This window comes from Podarcis vaucheri, assembly GCF_965113315.1.
Source record: "Podarcis vaucheri genome assembly, chromosome: 8".
NCBI classification, from domain to species: domain Eukaryota; kingdom Metazoa; phylum Chordata; class Lepidosauria; order Squamata; family Lacertidae; genus Podarcis; species Podarcis vaucheri.
This window is the reverse complement of record NC_138766.1, coordinates 68,928,102-68,945,601: the sequence shown is the minus strand read 5'-3', so window position 1 is coordinate 68,945,601 and position 17,500 is coordinate 68,928,102. Positions and strand designations below refer to the sequence as shown.

The 17,500-nt window shown below is 42.9% G+C and overlaps 1 protein-coding gene across 2 annotated transcripts in view; it reads right to left on the bottom strand.

Annotated features, from left to right (window-relative positions):
• DPY19L4 (dpy-19 like 4) overlaps nt 1-14,839 on the bottom strand; it is a 66,943-nt gene extending 52,104 nt beyond the window's left edge. For both annotated transcript variants that reach the window (XM_082235286.1, XM_082235287.1), the window contains exon 1: nt 14,701-14,839. In XM_082235286.1, coding sequence (XP_082091412.1) covers nt 14,701-14,824 — 124 coding nt within the window. In that variant the 5' untranslated portion in view covers nt 14,825-14,839. The remainder of the gene's footprint in view (nt 1-14,700) is intronic.
• Nucleotides 14,840-17,500: the final 2,661 nt, after the last annotated feature.

Genomic DNA, 17,500 nt, shown 5'->3' with positions numbered 1-17,500 from the left:
CCCTCTTGTTCAGGCTCCTGATCAGCTGCAGTTGCCTCCTGAGTAGCCTTCTCTCTTGTCTGGCCACAGCCTCCACTGAGATTGTCCACTCTGCCGGGAGGTCAACAGGAGGATCCAGCATCCCTTCTCCCCCTTCCAAAGCAGCTGAAATCAAAGCACAATTTGCCCTTCCTCAGGGCCGGCTCACCCATGAGGTGGACTGAGGAGGTTGCCTCAGGCAGTGGAATCCCAAGTGGCAGCACCCCCGCAGGCACCCTGCCCACCTAGGGTCTATTGAAGGAATGTTGATGGCTATTTTGGAGGGCAACCAAAATAGCCATCAACATTTGACCATTTTGGAGGGCAAAATGGCCATCAACATTTGACCATTTTGGAGGGCAACCAAAATGGTCAAAGGCCTGGAAACGATGCCTTATGAGGAACGGCTAAGGGAGCTGGGCATGTTTAGCCTGGAGAGGAGGAGGTTAAGGGGTGATATGATAGCCATGTTCAAATATATAAAAGGATGTCACATAGAGGAGGGAGAAAGGTTGTTTTCTGCTGCTCCAGAGAAGCGGACACGGAGCAATGGATCCAAACTACAAGAAAGAAGATTCCACCTAAACATTAGGAAGAACTTCCTGACAGTAAGAGCTGTCCGACAGTGGAATTTGCTGCCAAGGAGTGTGGTGGAGTCTCCTTCTTTGGAGGTCTTTAAGCAGAGGCTCTGATGGTGTTTCCTGCTTGGCAGGGGGTTGGACTCGATGGCCCTTGTGGTCTCTTCCAACTCTATGATTCTATGATTCTATGATTCTATTATGTGGGACTTGCTGGCAGCCCACATTAGAAAGTAACAGTAGGTGCCTTGCCACCAGGATCAGCCAGCACCAAGACTCTGCACATCCTTCTTAAAGTAGCTGTCTGCTACCAAGGTTTCTATAAGAACATAAGAAGAGGATCAGGTCCATCTAATCCAGCATCCAGTTTTCACGGTGGCCAACCAGATTCCTGTGGGGAATCTCAGCGTACAACAGTTACAGTACATTCAGTACACAACAGTTCAGGTAATCTGCTTTCATTTATCTGTTTCACTTTTACTAGTATTGTTGCACAATAAAGCATTGATTCCTCCTTGACCTTTGTTCTCCAGAGTCTTTGTAGTGTATTGAAAACCAAATGACTGAGGTAATAAAATTACTCACTTTTTTCCTGCAGAATTGCTAATCTTTGAAAGGCAGTGCTAGGTTTACAGGCAGTACATTTACAAAACAGATGATTTTCAGGAGGCACTAATACCCAACATCCAAATGCTAGTTGAAATGCCTTATGAAGACTTTTACTGAGTAAAAAATCTGGGCCATCTCATTCCTGGATTTGAAAGGAAAATTAAGGAAGTAGGTTTGAAAGTATAGATGGGGTGGGAAACCCCCATGAGTGTAGAACAAGCCTAAAATTATGAAACAGTTGGCCACTGTCAATTAAGGTACCCATCTGAGAAAGCAAAATAGGTGTAAGTTGTTCATGTAATGTTCCCAAGGGTGATGCAACAATGAGTAAGATTCTTGATTCCTGCATCCAGGTTTGTCCTCGGAACACAGGGTCAGCTCAAGTTATTTTGCCACCAGAGGCACAGCAGCAAATATTCCCCAGGAATAAAGAAACCTATTTGCATAAGTCATTGAGGCAAATTTGCAAGCGATAGGAACCATAAGAACCTAGGGAACTGCTTTACACTGAGTCAGACTATTGAGCCAATCAAGCTCAGCATAGTCTACCGACTGGCAGTGACTCTCCAAGGTTCTCAGACAAAGACACTCCCAGCCATACCTGGAGATGCTGGGAATTAAACTTGGGACACTCTGATTCCTGCATGCAAAGTAGATGCTTTCCCACTGAGCTGTGGCCCTATATTCAAGAGCTATATAAGATGACCTAAGGCACCTAGGGACACAGGTGGCACTGTGGGTTAAACCACAGAGTCTAGGGCTTGCCGACCAGAAGGTTGGAGGTTCGAATCCCCCGATGGGGTGAGCTCCCGTTGCTCGGTCCCAGCTCCTGTCAACCTAGCAGTTCGAAAGCACGTCAAAGTGCAAATAGATAAATAGGTACCACTCCAGCGGGAAGGTAAACAGCGTTTCCGTGCACTGCTCTGGTTCACCAGAAGCGGCTTAGTCATACTGGCCACATGACCCAGAAGCTGTACGCCTGCTCCCTCGGCCAGTAAAGCGAGATGAGTGCTGCAACCCCAGAGTCAGCCACGACTGGACCTAATGGTCAGGGGTCCCTTTACCTTTACCTAAGGCACCTGTTAAATACATCTACAACACAAAGGAATTTTGATAAAGCCAGGTTCTTTATTACATTCTTAAGAAAGGACAATCCCACATAGAACCATGTAAGCATGGACATGATGGAGAGTTTGGGCATACTTTGAATCTCAGAAGAGTAAATGCCTATGTCTAAGGTCTAACTAAATGTTTGTGTTGAACACTTTTTTAAAAAGTGTGCTTACCACTGGCCTCTTTACCTTTGCAGGAAAAAGCAGTCATGCCCCTCAAGTGATTCAGGTGATTTCAGGCTGGGGTTTGGGGGGGCAAACAGCAGCCAAGTTGTCGTGAAACCAGTACAGGGAGTAGTAAATAGTTAACCCCCTCCAATCCACATGCTTTGCTCCCCGTTTGGATTGTGTAGAAGACACATGCCTGCTTTTTCTTGAAAAAGGAAGTGGCCAGGGTTGAAGGCGTTTTTAAAGCTATTCTTATTGAATAAGAAAGGTGCTTGATGTAAGTTGTAGTTCAGCCCTTATGGAGGAACTTCCATGAATGGCTCCATGGGTGGAGAGGGCTGTGATGCCTTTATCTGGGAAAGAGACATGCCAGGGCAGAGTGTGCCCTTAGGCACCTGCTTGAGCTTGTTCTGCAAGTTTAAGCAGCCAAAATGGCACCAGCCACACACGAGACGGAAGTATTCTTATGCTCAGGGGAACCTTACAGTTTGCAGAAGTACCAAAATCCTTAGGAAGAAACTTCAGAAGGAGAGCCCCCAAAACATTCCAGGGAGGACTGAGAATGTTCAGCATGGTGGGGAAGGAAAGGGAAAGAAAAATGGGGGCTGGGATGGCTGAATGGAATATCTTAACAGATATCTTAAAAGGAATATCTTAAAAAATGGCTGGCCAGAACCCTGAACAAGAGTGCAGGTTCCGCTTGTTAACACCAGCAGAGAAGGATGTGTCAAAGCTGCATCCTTGAGGAGCCAATTTCTTGTGCTTTCCTTTTTGTTGTTGTTTCTGATTTACCATATTTTTTACTCTATAACACGCACCCGACCATAACACGCACGTAGTTTTTAGAAGAGGAAAATCCGTAGGCATGCCACCCGTAGGCATTTCCTCCATAACACACACAGACATTTCCCCTTACTTTCTAGGAGGAAAAAAGTGAGTGTTATGGTGCAAAAAACACGGGATTTTTTATTGCTTTTCTTCTTACAAGCTGAACATCACTTTGTTTGCATTCCAAGATGGTTTGGGGTTCAAAATAGAACCCCCGACTTGGGTTAATGTGCCTAGAAGACAGTCGTACACTAGCAGGTCAACACACCACTAATCAGCACTGTACCTTACAAAAAGCAATTCCATGAGCACCAAACCTGACATACGAAGCAGTTTTGCTACATATGGTGATGACTGAACATATATTGTGTGTTTCCTAGAAAATCAACCCCATGATCCTCCTGGTGTTGTAAAAGGATGGCAAATAATAAGGAATGCCCTCTCTCATAGTTAGTATTCTTTGCCTCTGTGCAATAACATTATTTAAGATATCTTTCCCATTAATGTTTAGTCCTTTTACAACTTTCAACAATCCTTTTATTGGAGCATCTACACACAATAAATCTGTTGAAGTGTTTATTGTTCCATTTTGTGTTATATAAGAGCTCTGATTTATCTCATATTCCTGAATGGTGACAGCACCCTTGATACTGTAATATATTGCTTCCATTTGCAGTACTTATCTGTTTTGATAAAGGTCACTTTTTCAGTTTCGTTTCTTTTTTGAAAAATAAGAATCTGTTTAAGTCAGTAGCAGAAAGCTTTGGGCCTGGGGTTTTAAAAAGAAACAAACAACCCCATTCTGCATAAAACAGGTATAACAGAAGTTCTCTCTTAATCCCCTCCCCCAAGGAAGCATGGTAACATCTACCGTATTTACTTGAATAATGTGCCATCAAATCTAATGTGCAGCTCAATTTTCAGAACCTTGAAACCAAAAAAAGTATTCACTGGGGAATATAAATGTGCCATTGAATCTAATGAGCACCTTAATTTTTGCAACATAATTTGGCCAAAAAAGATGAGTGTTAGATTCGAGTAACTATCGTAGTCTAGCACATGGGTAGGCAAACTAAGGCCCGGGGACCGGATGCAGCCCAATCGTCTTCTAAATCTGGCCCACGGACAGTCTGTGAATCAGCATGTTTTTACATGAGTTGAATGTGTGCTTTTATTTAAAATGCATCTCTGGGTTATTTGTGGGGCATAGGAATTAATTCATTCCCCCCCCTTCAAAATATAGTCCAGCCCCCCCCCCCAAGGTCTGAGGGACAGTAGACCGGCTTCCTAATATCCACTCCCTAATATCTTAGATTGAATTTCTTTATTTATTAATCTCATTTCTATACCAACTTCTCCTCCAAGATACTCAAGGTGGTGAACATAGTTCCCCACTTCCCGTTTTATCCTCAGAACAACCTTATGAAGTTGGTTAGGACGAGAGGCAGTAACTGGCCCAACGTCACCCAGTGAGCTTCATTGCTGAGCGGGGATTTGAACCCTGGCCTCCCAGGGTCCAACACTCCAACTGCTACACCGCACTGGCTTGTATTTTATTGTATTAACATTTGTACTTTATGGAATACAAAAATGTTTGTGTGTGTGTGTGTGTGTGTGTGTGTGTGTGTGTGTATACAAACACATACATATATGAAGCAATTAAATGCAATTAAAAGTCACACAGCGTCTAGCACAGTGCATCACAATGTATGCTACAACATTCTATGCTACATTTTGTTGTTGTTGTTGTTTAGTCGTTTAGTCATGTCCGACTCTTTGTGACCCCATGGACCAGAGCACGCCAGGCACTCCTGTCTTCCACTGCCTCCCGCAGTTTGGTCAAACTCATGCTGGTAGCTTCGAGAACACTGTCCAACCATCTCGTCCTCTGTCGTCCCCTTCTCCTTGTGCCCTCCATCTTTCCCAACATCCGGGTCTTTTCCAGGGAGTCTTTTCTTCTCATGAGGTGGCCAAAGTATTGGAGCCAAAGTATTGGAGCCTCAGCTTCAGGATCTGTCCTTCCAGTGAGCACTCAGGGCTGATTTCCTTAAGAATGCTACATAGCAAAGTCATTAAAGGGTCCACCAATTCTCCCAGCAAATTTCAAGTTGTCGTAGGGGAGGGGGATGTTTCAGAATTTCTTCTGTAACCAACGACAACGCACAGGCAGTTTGGTACACGTCCAACTAACACAGAAGAGAAAAATTAGACATAACTGTTATGGTTGTTTGTTTTACCTGACCTTGTAAGAGTTATCAAGACCAAAGATACCATGGTAACAAGCCATTCCAGGATGTTTAGGGCCTAAGTTTCTAAGAATCAGAACGCCACTCTTTTCACAATAGCACTGGAGTGAGGGAGGGTGGCTAACTGAAATGAGTCCTTTGGAAGGAAGAACAAGGTGAATTTAAAAGGAAATCTGTCATCCTCATGCCAGCTACATGAAAAACATCTACATCTGGCGCTGTTCCCACTTTTCACTTAGAATGTCATGCTCCCCATGAAGAAGTGCTACCATTTTGCGATGTGCCATTGCATAATGCAATAAAGACCCTTATTTGTTATGATAGGATTCCATTAACGCCTTTCAGTGTGTCAGTGAAGCTGACACTTCACTCTGTTTTATTAAAGCAGTGTAATTATTGTAATGCCCAATCCTGTCTCAGTAGGTGAGGCTCTCTCATCGACGCAATTAAAACTGCATCTCTCCCTAGTTCGAAGTTTGGCTAGTTCTGGTCCTGGTGTGACACCATCAGGAGGATCTAACTGACTGGTAGTGGAAACTGGATGATGGACTAGAGATGGCCTTGGTCTGATCAAGCAAGGCGATTCTTATGTTCTTATGTGCCCATACTGTTGAGAATCTACGGTGGCACAGTGGCGTCAGGGCTTGAACTGGGAACTCTGCGTCTGTGTGCAGCAGCCCTGATCAGTGAACCACTGGACTGTATGGTGCAATGTCTGCCTAGGCCCTGCACTAATCCTGCCCATCCAGGCTGGATTCACCTAGACAGGAGGGACTATCACAGACCACCCTTGTTCCAGGTAAACCTTTGTGTTCCTGTATCCTTAGGGCCCAGCTTCCGGCTTGGTTCTTGATCCTGTCTCTTGGTTTGTCATTCAGTCCGGACTCCGAACTACTGGTTTGGGCCCCAAACTCCTCAAAAATGCAGGCAGCTATGCTGATCTAAACTTAACCGTTGCTCACACCACACATCAGCCCTGCCTTTGGTGGGGTGAGGAACCATTTTGGCTCTGCCGGCCAAATTTGACGTGTGGGTGGGACCTCCCACCTGTCAATCAAGTGACATCACAAATGACATCACACTTTGAAATCCCAAAGTCAGGACTTCAAAGAACCTTGCAGGCAGCAATGCACTACTAAAATGAAGCCCGCCTTCCTCTTAGCAGCGTGCTGCTGCTATTTATTTATTTGTCCACTTATTTATTATTGGCATTCATATCCTTTCCTGCCAATAAGCTCAAGGTTCTCCCCCATCTCATTTAATACTCACAGAAACTTTGTAAAGCAAGTCGTTCTGAGAGGCAGTGACTGGCCCAAGGTCACCCAGTGAGCTGAGTGGAGATTTGAACCCTGGTCTCCCAGGTCCTAGCCTGACACTTTAACCACTACACCATACCAGATCTCTGCTTCTGTTTGTCTCCCACCCACCCACCCCATCTCTGTGAATCTAACAATAGCTTCAAGGGAGAGGGGAGAGCGAGGGGTTCAGGAGAAAAGGGTTAAGCACTTTCTCTCAAGAGTGCCGCTTCCTTGATCTTCAATTAATAGAGAAAAATGCTTTGGGCATCACAGATCTCCCACCTCACATCTAGCTTAGGCTGCACTGCACAGTCATAAAACCGTTTTCACAGGACCAGCCAAGGGTAGAATTAATGTTAAAAGATCTGAAATAGTCACATTCTCTGGCTTGTTAAACAAATAACAGAGCAGGCCTGAACAAGTGGCTTCTGAACTGTGCATCCTGAGTTCATTGAGCACAAAACCCTCAGGAGCTTCTGTGTCATATAGTTTTATGGCCAACTATGCTGCAGTTTGGACTCGATTCCAGGAATGAAACTGTGATTCTGCGTTAATGAGCTGCAAAGGTGTCCCATCCTTCTCATTAGTAATGTTGGAATTAAGTCCATGTCCCAGGGGCAGTTTACTGTATTCTTCCAATTTTTATTAAATGTAAATGTCAGGGTTGAACTTTTGGAGCATAAGGGCAACTTTTCGCTAGTGCAACCATCAGCAGTTGTGCAACACACTTCTGCATCATGCTTCCAACACTGGGCAATTACCAGATCAGCATAGAACAGTCTTTGTTATAATGAATGGCATATCCCAGTGCCCCAGCCTTCATATTTTGCATTTCAGAAAGTCAGTGTGGTGTAGTGGTTAGTACTGGACTACAGCCTGGGGGACCAGAGTTCAAATCCTCACTCAGCCACAAAATTATCTTGGTGACCTTGAGTTACTCAGCCTAACCTGCCCAATAGGTTCCAGTTACAGATAGGTAGCCGTGTTGGTCTGCCATAGTCAAAATAAAAAAAATCCTTCCAGTAGCACCTTAAAGACCAACTAAGTTAGTTCTTGGTATGAGCTTTCGTGTGCATGCACACTTCTTCAGATACACGAAAGCTCATACCAAGAACTAACTTAGTTGGTCTTTAAGGTGCTACTGGAAGGAATTTTTTTATTCTGCCTAATAGGGTTGTTGTGAGAATAAAACTGGGAAGAGGAAACTATGTCTGCCAATTTGAGCTTTTTGATGAAAAGATGGGATAAAAATCTGGTAAATAAACAAACAAGTTTATTATTGCAGGATACGGCCTGCGCTGGGTGGGTGTTATTGTGACCAATTTTGCTCAGTAGCTAAGGAAACTGGTCCCGGTATAGCCTAGTGGCTAATCATGTGAGCAAATGTGCAAATTTAGAAGTAAATACTATAATTTGAATAGAAATACATCTCACCAAAGTGGGGAAGCCAGAGCAGGTGACCTGTGCTGGTGGGCACCTGCCAGGCACCTGGTCCTTATTAATTTTTATTCTTAAGATGAACTTTGACTGGGCACTCTTTGAAAGAAAGGGTGCCTTCAAACATAGGACTGTCTTTGGTAAAGTAGAGCACATGGCCACCCAATTTAAGCACCTGTAGCCTGACATGTTTTCCAATTCAAAACAGACCAGTTGATAACAAATTCACCCCAACACACACACACTGGTACATCACACCATGGAATTCAATGGTGCCACATATACTTCTGGAAGTGGCAGGCATATTGCAGTCTTTCATTTGCTAGAGGTATTTGGTTTAAGTCTGGGAATGAAGACGTCAATATCATAATTACAGGACATTCCTTTTAAAAAATCACCTATAAATTTTGACCCAACATTAAATAAACCTGGGGGGGGGGTTGAAAGAAAGAGAGATTGGGTGGGGGATGAACCCAAGGCTTAAAATCTAGAAGATCTAGAAACCTACTTGGTATGTTTAAAATATTGCAATTCTACAGTTCAGCCATAACTCTAATTAGCGCTAGGATATATTTAGAAATGTCTTGAGAAAACTCTTGTGATCTCTGGAAGCAGGATGAAGTGTGAACCAGCCTTCATTCAAGACTGTGCCTTCTCCCTACCACAAACAATACCAGTTAAAGAGAACCATTTAAAGAGCACATTTTTATTCTGCTGGGTCCTAAGGCTGCAGTCTTGCACCCACTTACCTGGGAATAAGACTCATTCAACTCAGTTGCACTTATTTCTTAGACATTTATAGGACTGTGCTGTTAATCATTCTATGAACTTTATATATAAACACGAAAGTGTAACCATCTCTGGAATGGAACTCAGCATCCAGCTGGCATATCCTGGTAGTTCACACAAATAAGGGAAGGAGATATTTTTGGCCAAGGACATCAGGACAAGCCCCTCTTATTACAGAAAGTGCATTACAGTGGTACCTTGGTTTAGGAACCTAATCCGTTCCGAAAGTCCGTTCTTAAACCAAAGTGTTCTTAAACCAAGGCGTGCTTTCTCATAGCAGCGGGGGACTCAATTTACAAATGGAACACACTCAACAGGAAGCAAAACATGTTCTTATTCCAAGACAAAGTTCACAAACCAAAACACCTACTTCTGGGTTTGCAGCATTCTTAATCCAAGTTGTTCATAAACTAAGCTGTTCTTAAACCAAGGTACCACTGTACAGGTTTTTATAGTATAGTGGTACCTTGGGTTACATATGCTTCTTGTTACAGACTCTGCTAACCCACAAATAGTGCTTCAGGTTAAGAACTTTGCTTCAGGTTGAGAACTGAAATCATGCTCTGGCGGCGCAGCAGCAGCAGGAGGCCCCATTAGCTAAAGTGGTGCTTCAGGTTAAGAACAGTTTCAGGTTAAGTACAGACCTCCGGAACGAATTAAGTACTTAACCCGAGGTACCACTGTACTGTACAGGTTTTCCCCACCCTGAAAAAACAGTTGCTACATTTTTGTATCTATTCATGTAAATTAGCAAAGGCAGTTTTTATGCAAATATGTGCTCCCTTTTGACCTCCTTTTCCCATTTTTTAGCAACAACTGTTGCCTCAGGCCTAGTTCCTCATTCTGTGGAATTTGTCAAATGCAACAGTTGCTCTTGAGATTCCTACACCTTACCTTGCCCTTTTTGGAACTTGACTTGAATTCCAGAACATAAAAAGTTCGGGCGAAAGGCCTATCTAGCATTCTGTTCTCACAGTGGCCAACCAGATGCCCAGGGGAAGCTCACAAGTGGAAGCTGAGTGCAAGAGCACGCTCCCCAACTGCAAATCTGTCTGTGGGTTCTCTGATCTTGGGTTGCTACTCTGGACCTTGACTTCAGGTTGACCTGAGCTACATACTGTTGCACACCACCCCAATTTCCGAGCGGTGCAATATTCCAGGCACTTACCCAGGGCTCATGTTTCCTTTGGAATGAGACACAACAGAGACTGTGGCGTCTTTTTTTAATACAGTGGTGCCTCGCAAGACAAAATTAATTCGTTCCGCGAGTTTTTTCGTCTTGCGATTTTTTCGTCTTGCGAAGCACGGTTTCGGAAAAGTTTTGGAAAAGCTTCAAAAATCACCAAAGTCTTCAAAAACCTCAAAAAAGGCTACCACACCGCGTGCTATGAGTTGCTCCTCAAAGTCAAGTCGCAACTGTATTAACGGTTTTAAGAAAAAGGAAACAAACTTGCAAGACGTTTCCGTCTTGCAAAGCAAGACCATAGGGAAAATCGTCTTGCGAAGCAACTCAAAAAACCAAAAACCCTTTCGTTTTGCGAGTTTTCCGTCTTGCGAGGCATTCGTCTTGCAAGGTACCACTGTATATGGCTTATTTAGACATATATACAACCTGAGCCTACGATGGAGGGCTTTCATCTCCCATAGTTACAGCCTTGGATTCAAACAGAAACCAAGCATTGTTCTCTCTCCCTCTCTCCAGCTTGTAGCTTTTTCTTCTAGTTTGCATCACTGCCCCAAACTCTCTGCCCTCAACCCTGACTTTTTCTTTCTAATTATCCGCAAGTTGGGGAAGCAGTCCCACCCATTTGCCATCTTGCACCCCCCCCACCCATGTGCTGTCTCACACAGAGCCCCTTCTCCTTAATGGCCCATCACCCAAGTGATCACCTCATCAGGAACCTATTCAGGCTTGTATTTTAACACTTGCTGGATTCAGAGGTTAGAAGGGTCTCGGCATACAGCCTACCCCCACCCAAATTCATAACAATACTCTTCTTTGGCCCTTCCAGTGAACTGTGTGTGGGTCTGCCTGTCTGACTCTCCATGGTCCTGACATCATAGTAACACACGTACACCTGGAGCCATGTGGAGAAAAACAGCAAATAAGGTAGCAAGGGAGTCCCCTTTCTTTCCACTGCCTCCCTCCTCCAAACTGCCCCCTTCAGAAACAGTGTTGCCCTAGTATCAGAAGACTTTGAGGTTTTGTTCCATATGTTCATATGTAAGGGAATTCCTCCCTCAACCTGTTTTCAAGGGCAGGCCAAGATATGTCTCGTGTCTTCAATACTGCTTTGATTAGTACTCTTGAATGTTTGACATCACTACTGCTGCAGCTTGACTTCCCTTCGCATGGGAGGTTTCTCCCACTGTAAAAGTCACTCCACCCAACATTAGCTTATGTAGGAGAGAACACTCTTTCAGTTGTGTACTCTGGGAAGCATTCAAATATGTAATTGTGCTGAATGGATAACTAACCATTCAGTAGGCTGAGCACATTGGTTCATTCATCAATATAAAGCATGTAAAGGCTGACATGTAAATATAAATATGCATTTACATGCGTAGAAATTCCTTTGCTGGATCAAACAAAAGCCCGGTCCCTACTCCACTGTTTCCAACAGTGGTCAGGTGCATAACTTTTGGTGCTCGTATGCAGGGGGCTGAGGTGATGTTGTTCCTATTTGTTCCTAGAGCAGTGGTCAGCAACCTTTTTCAGCTGTGGGCCGGTCCACTGTCCCTCAGACCTAGTGGGGTACCGGACTATATTTTTTTTTTGGGGGGGAGAACGAATTCCTATGCCCCACAAATAACCCAGAGATGCATTTTAAATAAAAGCACACATTCTACTCATGTAAAAACATGCTGATTCCCGGACCATCCGCAGGCCGGATTGAGAAGGCGATTGGGCTGCATCCGGCCCCTGGGCCTTAGGTCGCCTACCTCTGACCTAGCGGTATCTTGTTTCTCTGTATATGGAGCATCCACTTAACTGCCATGCCTAACAGTTTCCTTTTCATCAACCTCAGTCGGTTTAAAACCTGGGTTTCTGTGCATTCGAAACTGAATTAGAGTCACTCAAAAATGCACATAAATATCACAGGAGAGGCTGAAAGGCGGAAATATGGTTTCTATTTTGTTTCCTACATTTTAAACAGAATTGTGAGATGGCACTGAAAACACATGAGGGGGTGGAGTGGGGATCTCATAATGAGTTTCACATGCTATGGAGTTTGCACGGCTGGAATTTATTATGAAAAACTTATTTTTACTTTTTGGCTAGACGTCTGCTATGAATTCAAGGAAAAGGTTGTAAATAAATATTGCAAAGCCTACTGAAATTCTGTACTGAAAGGTATGAAAACATGTCAATACCAAGCAAAGAAAAAGAAAGGTTAGTCCTTAAAGTTTCAGTGAAAGTTTATTTGTGTCTAATAAATTGTTCTGGATTCTCCATAATGACTGATCGTTAAATGCCCTGAGATCTATGGATGAAGAATGACATACAAATTTAATAAATAATAATATTAATCTTGACGAAACCTGAATTTTATCAAGCATGGCGTTTTAGGCTGTTGCCATCTGCCAATACAGTAATAATCTCTAATACTGGCTAGAAGTTTGAGAAAACTATGCCTCTTTCAAAGTGATCAAGTAGTTCAGTGTATGGATGTTCAAAAAAAGGCTTGCCTATACAACACTGCAAGCGCAGCAAATGCAGTAGCTATGTCCCCTTTTGATCCACGTTCTACTTAAAATTGCTGGAAAAGCCTTGTTTCCCCCTATAGGTCAGATCATTTCCAGTAAAAATAATAGGTAAGTGCTCATTAATTTCATGAGTCCTTGACCCAGCAGCATTCAGTTGCCTGGAAGCTGCTTAGGATTCTGTGCACAGATGAGGCCAAATTCACACACATGCAAAAATCAATGTCATGATCTTTCTCATTCATTTCATAGCCTTTACCAAGTTACCTTTATCTGTATTTCCATCTCTCCCCACCCTAAACTGTCTGATTTTTCAGATATTCTGGGTTAATCCATTATCTCCTTCATCAGTTCCATATAACACCTAAAGAAAACTAGGAGGGGTCTTGGCCATGGAAGAATAAGAAAATACAAAATTATTGTATTAGGCAATGATGTCACATAATTTTACTGGCCACTGCCCATTTTGTGTGGTCAAAAACTTAGGCTGCAGTCCTAACCATGTCTACTCAGAGTAAGTCCTACTGAATTCACTAGGGCTTACTTCAAGGAAAGTGGGGTTAGGATTGCCGCCTTAGTGGATCGCAGCTGCAGATAAAAATACTTGTGGGCCACTCAGCATTACAAGTTAAATATCTGTTTCTTCCATGCAATGGAGAAATTTCACATGATATTATGTTGGCAAAGCACTCATCTGTATCTATGTATATCTATGAAATCTACCTATAGGAAAGAGCATGGTTTATGGGTCAGTGATGTGGGTCACAGAATATGGCTAAGCTTGGGTCTCCTTTCATGTTAATTAATTCAGTACTCTGCATAAATAGAAGATAGGAGTAAACCTGGGGCCACATAATCAGATGTTTACAAAGTGTTTGCAATCCTGAGTAATACTCAGAGCCAACATGTTACATTTCCTTGTCTGTGATATAACAAGCCTTCTGACTTAATTCTGTTTACATCTGAATCTATAGTCAGTTGTGTTTATCATCCAACATAACAACCTTGGCAGAGCTGACTCATTGTTTCTGCTGGTGGCGTAATAGTTGTCTGTACTGTTTTTCCAACACATTGTGTTCCAAATAGAGCCATCTGTGCTGCACTGCATTGGTTAGAGGTCATTGCTTTTTTAGTTTATTTTCATTCATTAAGAAAAAACACCAGTCACTTAATAACAAAACAGAGTGGGGCACTTACACAAAACTAGGAGAAACTGATTTCTCAAATAAATATCTCTTTCTCCCTCCTCATCTTAAGTTTATTTATAGATCAAGCTGCCCTTACATTTGATACTGAACACAAGACATTCCAGTTCCTTTAGCTGTGTTAAATCACTCAATCAGGGTATCAGTGAATGGACAGGAAGTTATAAAATGTGAGGATTTGAGATGTTATAAACTGTACTCCAAATCTGGCCCAGCATGAGAATATCTAGGACAATTAATATATAATATCTGAATTTTGAACAGGATTGGAGGGCAAGGGAGATGATTTAATTTTTAAGGAAGCAGAAACCAAGTCTGGCCATAAGCCATATCATTTAACCTAGAAGTCCCCCCGCCCCCCTGAAAGATACATAGTGGTAGGCAATCCATGATAAAGGAAAGGCATACTGCACATGCTCAGAGGCACCCTTTTTCTTCTTCACAGTAAAATAGAACCACTTGCTGAACCTTCACCCCTAATATGTTTATCCAAGTTTTGACCATTTAATTAAAGAGTTTCTATGGGCCTTGGAATGCAGGAGCAATGTTTTCCCCATTGCTTCATAGAAGCAAGCTATGTGGTGCTCTGTAGTATTAAAGCTGTGACATCAAACAAGGAAGCAGAACCAATTGCTCCGAGTACCAGACTTACAAGGCTAACAAAGACCCTCTGTGCCCCCACAAAGGACCTGAAATAGCTGACCTACCTGTTTGTTGAGAGATAGTTTTCCCTTCCCTTTTTCTGTCCCATTTGCACACCTGCAGCAAGACTTCATAACTGCAAGAGTTTTGGTATGATGGATATCTACAGTCTTCTGATATTATTACCATTTTGAAAAGAGATACCGAGGGTTTTAAAAAAACGCATTCCTTACAAATATGATAAAATCTCTAACAATGGGAGGATGTTTGGGAGAACCAGCAGCTGTGTTATCACAGGAGTGGCACCCAGAACGTGGGAGTAACTTCCCAATCTGTAAAAAGTGCCGCTGTTGTTTGCTCCCATAAGGAATCTTGACATTTGCAAAGCCAACTGCTTTTCATAAATCAGGACAGGTTCTGCAACTTTTCCCCAGCTGTAACTTAACAATTGCCAATGGCAGGCAGTTCAGCTGCATACCTTTAGGGTGGGAAAGCAGACTTGGGGGAAAAAAGATGCTTTTTAAAAACATGGTCTATTTGTAATATGCTCATTTTAAACATGCTGTTGAACTACTTGCTTGAGCAACTGCTGACACTTATTCAAGCACATACCAGACCATAAATAATACCTGTAAGTTAACACTAGCTGCCTTTTAGGTACCTTGAGCCATATTTAAAGGCCTTATTTCCCCCTCTCCTGTTTTATTTATGTCTCTATGATCTAGGTGCCTAACATCAGATATGTAAGACTGAAAGCGTCGTCTCTGCCCTTTACTAACTCTGTTCTGTGCTGTGCTGAGTTTTCCTGTGAAGTTCTGACCGCAGTGTAATACTCTTGAGTGCAACGTGAGGATGTGAGCACAATATGAGTTTGATGAAGCTCAGGAACGGGTTTTTACCTGAAAACAGTCCTTGCCCCTTATTACAGATAGGTAGCCGTGTTGGTCTGCCATAGTCAAAATAAAAAAATTCCTTCCAGTAGCACCTTAAAGACCAACTAAGTTAGTTCTTGGTATGAGCTTTCGTGTGCATGCACACTTCTTCAGATACACTGAAACAGAAGTTGCCAGATCCTTCTATATAGTGAGAAGGTGGGTTGATGGACTTCCATTTCATGCGGCTCAATGTGGTGCCTTCCATGGTTCCAGTTACAGTATATAGAAGGATCTGGCAACTTCTGTTTCAGTGTATCTGAAGAAGTGTGCATGCACATGAAAGCTCATACCAAGAACTAACTTAGTTGGTCTTTAAGGTGCTACTGGAAGGAATTTTTTTATCTTGCCCCTTATGTTTTCCCAATAGCTATATATTCCTGTGTCCCAGGCTGAAGCACGTAACAGAAATAATAAGTTGCAGATGACACATTAGTCTCAAAATGTTTGTTACTGAATTGGATATTTTCAGGAAGTAAAGAGAATTTCCTTAAAAATATGTTCCTAGGAGCCCTTCAATCCAACTTCCTGGGGAATGTAGCTGCAGTAAACAAGAAAGACCAGATGCTTCCTCAAATCCTCCAAACATCAAGAGGGGGATATATGCAATCCCTTCCCAAATTGCATAATCACTGGAACTTGCTGGCTTTTCACATCACATCATAATGAGCCGGGAACACTTAAGGTTAGGCAAAACTGCCAGGTTCTGTTCACATAAGAGCAAGAGAGAAAGGTGCTGGGGTCAAACCTACTTTTATCTAGTAAAAACGTCTACTCTGATAACAATATTCTGATCCCCAATATATGGGGTTAGCTTAACTATACAGTAGTTAGTAGCATAGGAGAGACACATCCCTAGTGTGGTGTGGTATAGTGGTTAAGAGCAGTAGTCCCGTAATCTGGTGAACCGGGTTCGCGTCTTCGCTCCTCCACATGTAGCTGCTGGGTGACCTTGGGCTAGTCACACTTCTCTGAAGACTCTCAGCCTCACTCACCTCACAGAGTGTTTGTTGTGGGGGAGGAAGGGAAAGGAGAATGTTAGCCACTTAGAGACTCCTTTGGGTCACTACCCAAAATCACACACATTAAAGCGGGATATCAAATCCAAACTCCTCTTCTTCTTCTTAGTTTGTGTCCCATAATCTGGTTCGATGCTTTATTATCATTGTGAAATACGGAGGCAGGGGAGAGATGGGAAGGAGGAAGTTTAGAGGTGTACCAGTGTAATGTATTATGAAATGAGTGATCACACAGAAAAAAATGGTTACATAATTTAAGGGAAGCCTTGATGAGCAGGAGCAATGGCATCACGGGATATGATGTAACACCAGCCATCAACGGTTAAAAGTCCAGTTCAATCTAAGGTGAGTTATGTCACTGACGTATGCCATCTTGGGTGATGATACTGCTTGTCCCAGTTGGCGAAGGAAAAGCACGAGGCAAAGGCAATACAGACATATTATTCTAGATTTCTGGGCAAGTATGCAGGTTTTAATTAATCTATTGCAGCCTTCAACAACTTAGTGCCTTCCCAGCATGGTCAGCAGTCAGCGAAGTTGGGAGTTATAGTCCAAAATATCTGGAGGGTACCAGGTGTGTGGAATGCCTGGTTCTCTTAAGTCGTGGCAACTGTACCAGAGCTAGAATACAGATCTATATGTTCCAGAATCCATGAGTGCACAAATTCTTTTTATATACAGTGGTACCTCGGGTTACATACGCTTCAGGTTAAATACGCTTCAGGTTACAGACTCAGCTAACCCAGAAATAGTAACTCGGGTTAAGAACTTTGCTTCAGGATGAGAACAGAAATTGTTCTACGGCGGCTCAGCAGCAGCAGGAGGCCCCATTAGCTAAAGTGGTGCTTCAGGTTAAGAACAGTTTCAGGTTAAGAAAGTACCTCCGGAACAAATTAAGTACTTAACCCAAGGTA